The sequence below is a fragment of the Corvus hawaiiensis genome, chromosome 16 (assembly GCF_020740725.1).
Source record: "Corvus hawaiiensis isolate bCorHaw1 chromosome 16, bCorHaw1.pri.cur, whole genome shotgun sequence".
Classification (NCBI taxonomy): domain Eukaryota; kingdom Metazoa; phylum Chordata; class Aves; order Passeriformes; family Corvidae; genus Corvus; species Corvus hawaiiensis.
Genome location: NC_063228.1, coordinates 6508773 through 6519107, shown reverse-complemented (window position 1 = coordinate 6519107; position 10335 = coordinate 6508773). Strand labels below are relative to the sequence as shown.

At 44.5% G+C, this 10335-nt stretch overlaps 1 protein-coding gene across 5 annotated transcripts in view; it reads right to left on the bottom strand.

Moving 5' to 3' along the window:
• Nucleotides 1-2282: 2282 nt before the first annotated feature.
• USP22 (ubiquitin specific peptidase 22) overlaps nt 2283-10335 on the bottom strand; it is a 96163-nt gene continuing 88110 nt past the window's right edge. For 4 of the 5 annotated variants that reach the window (XM_048320584.1, XM_048320583.1, XM_048320585.1 and 1 more), the window contains 4 exons: nt 8632-8723; nt 7140-7202; nt 5097-5246; nt 2283-3185 (listed from right to left, as the gene is read on the bottom strand). In XM_048320584.1, coding sequence (XP_048176541.1) covers nt 3143-3185; nt 5097-5246; nt 7140-7202; nt 8632-8723 — 348 coding nt within the window. In that variant the 3' untranslated portion in view covers nt 2283-3142. The other variant, XM_048320586.1, reaches the window with a different exon arrangement.

Sequence of the window (10335 nt, the reverse complement as noted above, 5' to 3'; positions counted from 1 at the left end):
CAGATCTAGCTGTGCTGATAGAAAATGTACCTCAAAATAAACAAGTCAAGCCCAAACTGCTCCCTGGGATGAGGAGCTGTCACCGGTGGAGGAGGCAGCCTGTCACTGCTGACTGTCAGCACATCAGGGAGGCTTCGCTTCACCCGCCCTTCGGGTGTTCCGTGGCCGGCGTTTTCCTACAGGCGATGTCGATGGAGTTCCACGGAGAAACCTCCCGGTTCTGCCGGGAATTATTCAGTGCCTGAGCTGCCTGGCTGCTGCTGAAGAGATGGAGAGGGAGAGAAGGCTGTGTTTAAGAACAAGCAGCGTAAGGGGTAGCGCTGCTCGTACGCCAGCAGCTGCTCTTCCATTTTTATAGGAAGAGGGAAAATGCTGTCCTCTCCTCTCGGAACCGGCATGGACTTACTAGTGCTGAAAATAGAACCTGGTGTGATTCGGGCAGGGACACGGGAGGGGTGGGATGGCAAGCGGGAGGGAGGGGGGAAGAAAAGAATAATAGAGCTTTTAATACCCCAGGAATTCTGCTTTTGAAACCAGAAAGAGAGCCCTGAAAGCTCCCCCCGAGAACCATCTGCGCCGGTGCAGCCGCACACAGCAGAGCCCTCTCCACCAGATGGGCGGGGAGGAAAAATTAAGGGTGATTTATACGGCTGCCCTCGTCTCTAAACAATTTGTTCCTGAAGGCTTAACAAAGCCGGCTGCAGCAGCTCCGCCGGCTGAGCGTGTGCTGTGGAAAACAGAATTCATTAAAAGGGCAGCCAAAGGCTCAGACCTCGGCGCCACAAAGCGAAGGCACCGCCGGAGTCATCCTCATCCTCGGCGGCCGCCCGCCGCGCGGTGGCACTCCTCATCCAAGCGGGAATGCCAATGCAGCAGCGCTGGGAATGGCGAGAGGCTGGGAGCTGCCTCCCTCCGCAAGCCTGCTGCATTATTAAAAGGTAGCAGAAAGCGTCGCACGGCATCCGCACGGTCCCGTGCTCGGCTCGGGGGGAAGGAGGGGCCCCTCTCCTCTCCTGCGGGAGCGCCAGGCAGCCGCAGCTCCCCAGCCGTGCTCCACTGCAGGCAGCAATGCTCAGGTTAAACCGGGCGGCACCAAGTACAAATGGAAATTACCCCAGCGTGACGTGTTAGACAGGCACGGAACGCGATGGCCTCGGCAGCACCGGGGCACCCCCACACCACACCCAACCTCCTGGGCCTGATTCAAGGTGCTTCAACTTGTCCTTTCTTCCTCCCTGCCCTGTCACAGCAACCTCTTGATGTACAAAACCTCCTCGGACTCTTCCAGTCTGTGTGCAAATCAAGAATTCCACCGTCTTTCTGTTCAGGTGCTCTTGTAAGATGCTCATTTAAAAACCAAACATACTCAATTTCCTTATTTTCCTATTTTTCTGTTTATCAGACTGTGTCTCAGGTAGGTCAGAAACCTGTACCTCATTCCTAAAGGATTAGATCCCTCCCTGCTTCTCCACACAGGCAAAGCCAAGGAATGGCTGGCTGGGGATTTGTGCAGAGGTTACAGATCAGAGAAGCTGTGGCTGCCCCATCCCTGAAGTATCCAAGGCCAGGTTGGACAGGGCTTGGAGCAACCTGGGATAGTGGAAAGTCTCCCTGCCCACGGCAGGGGGTGGAATGAGATGATCCTGAAAGTCCAACCCAAACCATTCTGTGACTTTGGGTCTGACACCAATTTACACAGTGCCCAACTGACACTTTGCCCTCTCCACAAGGGAGATGAAGCTATTTTTGCTCTTCCAGCTCTGTTCTGAAGGCTTTCTCTCCCAGGCTGCTATTCCACCCCCAGCCCAAGCTCCTGAGAGTGAGATCCAGCACGAGCAGCTCCTGCTGGTACCTTGACACAGTGATGGAGGGGGAGGAAAGGCCCCAGAGCTGCAAGCTGAGAACACCAACACACAGGCTGTGCCTCTGCAAGAGGAGAAGAGCACGTGAAGAGTTAATCCATGTGGGAGGATACAAGGAACCAATACCAGCCTAGCACATACCAGGAAAATGTGTTGTTTACTTAGAGCACTGCAGAAGGGCTCAATAGCAGCAGATCCATCGCTCAAAGCTGCCCCAGCAGCGACCATTCCCAACAGATGGTACATTTTTCACCACTGAGGTTCTCTCAAGTGTCAGATATATATAAATCCACCTTTGGAAGGCAGCAGAGGAAAAAAACAAACCAAAACAGCAACAACAAAACAAGCGCTTTTGAGAAATTCAAACTTATTCACAAGATTTAAAAAAAAAAAACAAACCAAAAAGAACCAAGACCACTCTTACAGTATAAACACGCCAATTCATTCATTTTTACTGATGGTTGCATTTATGAATTTCATTCTTGTGAAAAAAGGGAATAAAAGGAAAAAAATTAAGAAAATAGCTATTTATAGAAAACAAAACAAAAAGGGCTCAAACAACAGAATCTGTGCTGATGCTTTCGATGAGCAGTCTGATGGCATTGAACATTACCTGTGCAAGCAGGCATGCTTGAAAACCTGTCTGAGTACTGCAGCTTCAGTTCCACAATCCAGGATTTCTTTTACGGTTGTTGGAAACAAAAGAGCCTAATAGTTTCATACTGTATTTATTTAATAACTAAAATTCACAAATAAAAAGATACTTGCAAAGTCCTTTAGTTGTCTCATCCCCTCCTCCTCCACTCTACTGCTTTCAGACCCATATGCATAAAAAAATGGGTTTGGATTTTTAATTTTAACTGTTATATGATTGGTCGTTGGAGCTGAAGCACCAAATGGAGAAGATGCTTTATGGAGATGAGGGTAGAACCCTTTGCCTTCCCACACACATTTTGGAGGAACACAGGAGATGTACCAGTGCCCGGACTCCTCTGCTCCCATTTCCCCCACCCAGAGCATTCCTTTCATGTTATATTTCCTCTGTTAAGTGACTGACTGCAGCCTCTTTTCCCCCTTTCTGTCCTCGTGGGACCGCACACACGTCGGACATTGTTCATTTCTCACTCTCCAGGCTGTGAGTCAGTGTCAAGTAGGTCCTGTTACAGCTCAGTGCGAGTTGGTTTGTAATGGGTCTTTTCATTTCAGGTAGGTTTGTGTGTCGATTCAGAAGGCTTGCGCTGTTTCTTCCTTGTTTATATCTGACAAGCTGCTGGGTAAGGCTATTCATACTCCAGGAACTGTTTGTGATAGAACAGCAAATATCTGGAAGAGAGCAGAGGGACAGTGTCAGCTCTGTGCTGGAGCAGATAAGTTTCCATTGAGGTAACCATAAAACACGAGGGCTGTTAATTTTGGTTTTCTTTTCAACTTGAGGTGATTCCAGGGACACTAACCAGGGATGAGAAGGACAGAAGCCAGATAACATAATTTTACCAGCAACTCAGGGAACTGAACAGCTGTGTATCAAAGAGGAGTTCCATGGATGCCCCATCCCTGGAGGACAGGGCTTGGAGCAACCTGGGATAGTGAAAGGTGTCCCTGCCCATGGCAGGGGGTTGGAGTGAGATGAGATTTAAGGTCTCTTCTTAGCCAGGCCATTCTATGATTCTATGAAAGAGTCAAACCTTGAAAAATCTACTCAGGACCTGAAAACCCTGGAAGATTGGACTGTGTTGGTGCCCAGACAGGCAACAACCATTTAACACTAATGTGACACAAAATAAAGGTGCTTTAAGATGCAACTGTTGCTTCAGTGTCACATTTCCAGAGATCAGAGCAGGATTATTACAAATTGCCTCCCATTTACTGGTATGGAAGCAGAATGAAGCAGCAGCCATGTGGGTGAACACTCATGTCCCAGTCAAGTATCTGATGTCTCAATCTGTACTCAAATCTGGTGTTTTAAAGGATGAAATTCTTCCTGTCCCTAATTACTGTGTGTGTACTGATACAGAAGGGAGCCCAGCCCCTCAGCAGTCACACAGAAGAAGGGGACTGATCTCTACACAACCCTGTTCCCACACTGATGCAGCCACTGGTGAGTCCTCAGAGCACTTCTGAGGCATTCCAACTGTTGTAATTCCATCCAAGCACTATGGATTCCCTCACATGACGCAGAGCTACTGTGTCAGCCTTTATCTGAACCAGGGAAATGCATCAAAGCTCAAACCAGCCTCTATGGGCAATAGTTGTGTCGTACATCCTCTCCTCCTTGCCTCCGGCAGCTTCTTCCATGGACATAACCCCACCTGAGCAGAGCCACTTGTTACTGAATTACAACAAACTCATTTCTCTGCTCACCTCAAAGCAGAAGCTCCCTGTCAAGTCACTTAACACTAAAATTCAGGTATTACAGATCTCTGGTTTTACTTCCCGACTGAAGTTTGAAAAAAGAAAAAACGGGAAAATCTATTAAAAAAATTACAACCTGAACATTGTGCCTGCAGCAATCCTTGAAAATGTCATGAATAATTAAAACAAGAACGGTAAAGGCTTATCTCTGCAGTACCAAGTCCATAATTGAAAATGCAAAATGAAGACTTCAGATTTTAAGTTGCTTTTCTCTTGGAACATACACCAGTCCCCAGTGCTTCCCTTGATAAATACTGCTTTGTGTTCCCAAAAGTTGTGGAATACAAATATCTGAAGCCATAATGTCAATTTGAGATTAATTTAAAGCCATGAGCTAAGAAACAGCTCATGTTCTCTACCTGCCTCCCATAGAGCTTTGCCATTCTGGGTCACAGCACTTCCTTAATGGCTTTTCTTCAAATCTTTTAAACTCACAACAATCCAAAAGTTCTGCAGGCACAGACTGGATTGTGTCATTGGGATAAGCACTGCTCCTGCACTGAGTGATCACATCACATCACATCACTTTGGTTTTCAGAATCCCTTCCATTAGCAAGAGTTTGGACATGAGCACCAGTTCCAGACTCTGCAGAGTCACCTGATGTCCCCCATCCTTCCCCTTCCCTCAGCAAATCCAGGGTTATAAAGCAATTATGTATAAATGTAATTGTGCAGTCTCAACGCTGAAGCACTGAGCATTACAGGGGATATTCAAGAGAGAAATTATCCTTCTCTGTTATTACAAGGGGTTTTTTTAAAGTAAGAAAAACCCAACAAAGGTCAAAGTTTCCCTTCCTTTCCCCTTCCCAGGTGACCACTTACCCTTCACTGTCTAGCACATCCTTAATGCTTGCCTTGGTGATAATGGCATCATCACACTTGAACCACTGGTCCTTGTGCTGCCGGATGAAGCTGGTATAGTGCCCACTCTCCAAGGTTCCCTGGTGATTAACTACTGCAAACAAGGAATACCTGGGACAGAAAACAGATCATCAATACGTGCATCAAAAGGGGGAAAGCAACAGACATTTCAGGCAGGCAGAAGCTTTTGCTCATGAACAGACACAGCAATGGTAAAGGATCTGATCCGTCAGTAAAACACCAGCTTTAACACTAGCTGGGAAGAGGGTGGCCTTGCCCTCCTCTTTCCTTTCTTTCCCTTTCCCAGGGAAAAAAAAACCCAAACATTTTTATTTTCCTGTCTTGCTATTTCTGCAATTCTCCAGTCTGGTGACCATTGTCAACTTTACCAATACTGGTTACCAAATTTTCTTCTAAAGTAGATCAATATTGGTGCATTCCTGAAGAGGACCACTGACTATCCAGTCTGACCTTTTACTTCCCTGATTTAATCTAGTGAACCAGAAAAAATGCATTTGAGGTATGGAGAAGGAGATAATCTTAGATATTTCTAATGATAAACTTCTGAACTGATTAACTGTCCTTAATCTGCAAAGCCTGTACTTATTTTGAAATACTGAATATATTCAGCCTCAACTTCCAGCTCTCAGATGCTGCTGTGCATTTGCCTGAAAACTTGCAGGCACACCACTGTTCCAAAAAAGATACTGATAATCAAGTTGCTCTCATTTTCTTGTTCCTTTTCTTCTTTTAAAAATGCAAGACTGAAGTCTTTGGCTCTTTTGTTCTAAGGTAAGATTTTGTTTCCAGTCTTTTAAATAGACTAGTGGCTCTTTCTCAAGTATTTTCCACTCTCTTTAACTCTTTCATAAAATGCTGCCCTCACATTGTGTGTGTGATACAAGCACAGCTACACAATGGTAAAATAATCTCTCTAATCTCACTTGATACTGTCCTACTCGTGTTCAAAATTCACAGAACTCTTTTGACACAGCAGTGCCGCAACAAGGCACCGATTCACTGACTGCCTACAGAGGCACTGACTGAGAGCCACCCTCTCTAGGGGAGTCCGTGAGTCCAACTAGGATGGACAGCACCCTTCAGTGCAGCTAGAGCATTCTGACATTGCCCCAGCTGTTTCCTGGCGCCCAGATCACTGAGGAGTCCAGATGTCTCTGCTCTCATTGCCTAAATCTGCTTCATTTTTAACAACTTCTCCAACTTAAGGCATGTGCAAACCTTAAGAGTGATCAGCTGTGTTACTTTCAGACCTTTTCTAACACTACTGAACACCCCATACCTAATGATTCAAGCTGTAGGCCCACAGAACACCTGCCTGGTACCCGCCTGGATGACACCTGCACTAACACCTGGTTAGTTTGGTTTTACATTTTTTGTATGATTCCAGTTTCTTACTGAAACTTTTAGTGGCAAATGAAGTGCCTTGAATTTAAATACACAACAGCAGCAATGATAACTGAAGAGGTAAGGTTTGTATGACCATTTTATTCCCAGAGCAATGGATATTGGTTTCAATTACACCCATTTTACATTCTTGATCAAGTCCCACACCAATCCATCATTTATTCTGACTGGAATCAATACCTGACCAATACACCCCAGGATTACTGGGATCATCTACTCCTGACTTTGAGTGTCCGTGTTCTATTAACTTTCTTTGGTCCTCTGGAACTCCCTTTGCCATTGCAATAGGAAGAGGATTATTTAAAGGAAACACCCATCCCTTCTAATAAATACTGTGACCACAGCATTTACTTTTGCCCACAGACCATTTGCTGGGGGTATCACCCTCAGCTCTGGAAGGAGTCACAGCCCCACTGAAGGGCAGGAACTGCAGTGAGTGAGGCTTTATTTTGCAACATTTCAGACTTACTGTGCTGTCAGATATGGTAATGCACTGGCACTGCAGGATTTAAAGCAACACCATCTCCTTCTAGAAGGCAACTACCTTTCACAACAGGAGTCATGGAATGTACCACTTACTTATTATCATTGTTTAGACTATCCGTCGGCTGCTGGTACTGCCCGTTCATTCTGCTCTCTTTACTGCAACACACATACACACAAAAATCCAGTCACTTAAAGCAGTGGCTTCCCAAACCCAGGAAATTGGTCTGACATGACACACAGCCTGTTTGCTGAATCCAGGTCCTTATTCCAGCTGAGCAGCAAAGGGCTGATTGCGATGCTAAAGATGCTTTACTTGCTCTCACAGCAGTGCTACATCACAAACACCATTTCTCCTCCTGGTCAAGGCTTCAGTGCTGCAAATACACATCTGTTTACGTCAAATGTTTTATCCAAAAAGCTTAAAAACAGGTTAAGGAAAGATTTGTATTCGAAACCCGGGAAATTATCTAATTACATCAATCCTTTATCTTGTGATGGGTCAATCATCCCGGCTCTGACTTGTAAATTCATTTTATGTTTTGACAGCAGCAATAGGATTATGCTGTTGATTTCTTAGCTGGTAAAATTCAGACTACTGAGTTATGCCTGCTGATTATCCCATCTCTATTGCATTATGCTGGATACCTTTCATCATCAGAGCCTGTTCTGTCCAGGGAGAATTCACCACAGAAGAACAAGGAAGTCTCAAAATCTCCAGAATATATTGGAATAAACCATATATTCTTAATATAACAGTATTTAACAGAGCTTCAGGGCTCTCCTTTCTCTCTTGGTAGAAGCATCTACTTTCTTCCCTCGGAAATGAGGAGTGCAGGCAAAGCGTGAAATTATAAGTAAAATTTCAGCATCAAATAGAGTCCCCTGTTAAGAGATACCATGGTTTGGGGCTTTCTGCACTGCTTCAGATATAAATTAAATCTGAATATCCTCTTGCATATTTACATGGAATATCTGACAAATACTTTTTAATTAAGCTGATTAAATTCCTTTCATGAAGGTGTATTTATATAAATGCCATGTCTTCCACAAACCTGGGAGGTGGGAGAAGTCTTGCTGTTTTATTTTAATCTGGACTATGTTTTTGCTTCTTGCAGCATTCTCTAAACAGAAGGTGAAGGTACTAAACAAACCCCCCAGATTTGCATATGTGCAGGAATAAAGAGGAAGGATTTTTATAACTTCAGGAACACTGAGTTAGGGATTAGGTTGGCTCTATTCTGGCCAACTGCACAGGATGGCAGGTGGGTGGGCACTGAGGGGATGGGACCAAAGCAGGGATCTGGGTCTATAAATTTAACAGGAAACCAGAAACACAACACACATTAATTAAAACCCCCCACCACGCTGTTTAAAAATAAATTCTTTTTTGGCACATGAGACTGAACAGCTTATCTAAAAATGGGTTTAGACAAGCTACACCTTCCACAGAGAAGCTCATGGCAGAAGTACCACCACAGACACTGTTCTGTACCCTCAAGGATGCTCCTTGTTTCGTGCTGCACATGTATGAACTGGTAACCAGTTCTGCCCAGGTCTGTGGGGGGGTTCTGGACTTGGTACCCACCTGGAAGCCATGAAAGGTGTCATGTCCAGCTCCAGTGGAAACGAGACATACGTAGTGATCTTCCGCCTCAGTTTGGCTGAGTGTTCAAACCGCTGCAGGCAAAGAGCAAGAGGTTTATTCTTTAGAAAAAGGTTAAGTTTTATGTCTTTTTATAAATGTCCTAAGCTTAGAAACAGTAACATGAAAGCACATTAGCAGTCACTATGCAGGGACAGCTCCAGATTTTTCCTACCAGCTCTCTGGGAATGCCCATGTAAATAACAACACTTTTCTACCAGCAAAATAAGCCACCATTTGGGGACTCAATGTTAATACAGTACTAATTAGATTATTTACCTTGATATCTATGCATACAAACTTATTCCCACCTGACACCAAAGAAAAACTGTATTAAACAGGGAGAGCACACACAGCTTTACCCGAAGCAGTGTTCATTTGCACTGGGGCTGTTCAAACCCATGGCTGCTGCCTACCCCAACTCACAGAACTGGTGGTAACAGGAGCTTGCCTTCAGACTGACACACTGAATCCACCCATCCAATCATCTCAAGTGACAGGAATCAAGCCTACATAGGAATACCCATTCAAATTAAGGCAAAAAATGGAAAATGCTAACAAAAAAAGCCTTGTCCCTCAGCCAAAAGGGGCCTGCAATACCCACCATCCTCTCCTCGTCTCCTTCACTGAACATTAAATGGAAACAGGAACAAATACCGGAAAGAGATGAATGAGTTTCTATTTAAAGGCAGCTTTCAATTTCAGAAATTCTGCTCTATTTACACTTCAAGTTAATTATTTTCCAATTGTGATGCTGTAACAATTCCCTAGCAACAGATCCAGATGTGAAAAGCTGAGACTTCTGTAATTCTTATCTTTTGTGTTTCTCTCTTGCTTTAACACATGAAATGAAATTTGCATTTTGCATAGACATGACAGCACACTTAGGACAAGTAATTTATTTTCCAGAAGATCTTCAGTCATTTAGGATAACACAAATCCTGAACTAAGTATAGGAAAAGAGTAGAGAACATTCACCTTGACTTGCTCAAAGAGCAGAATCATGAAGGTGTGTCTTGTTAACTACTCTATAGCAACAAAACCAAAAGCCCAAAACTGCCTCCAAAAGCCAAGCACTCCTGAAACCTCAATTCAGTGATGCAAGAATGTCCTTCAGAAGATCCGAAACTGCCAAATTAAAACAACAGAACTGTGCTTTTACCCCGTCCAGTCAGGCTATAACACCTTTGGCATGTGACATTGCACATCCTCACAGTTAATGCTCAAGATGCAGCTGAAGATGATGGTGTATGGGGATGAACACCTGAAGGCATGACTGTCCCAAAGGCTGGGAAGGCCTGTGAATTAGAAGGGGAAGTCTTTCCACCTGTAACACCTTTTTCTAGGATGTGGCATGGCTTTCCAAGGACCCTTTGCCTCTTGACACAGAATGACCTTCACCTGCTGTGACAGCTGCCCACTTTAGATCACATTTCAGACAGAAATTGTACAGGACTTAACTACCCAAGGGCCCCAACTGTGACATTATCTGCCATGATTTCACGTGACATCTGCTTTGGAGATGTTTAAAATGTTTAAAACTTCACTGCAGTCGGGAAGATACAGTAATGTTTCTCCACTGATATCAGAACTTTTCCACGCTTTTCCTTCAATACAGTGGCATTCTTTCAGTAAAAGTGTAAAAAT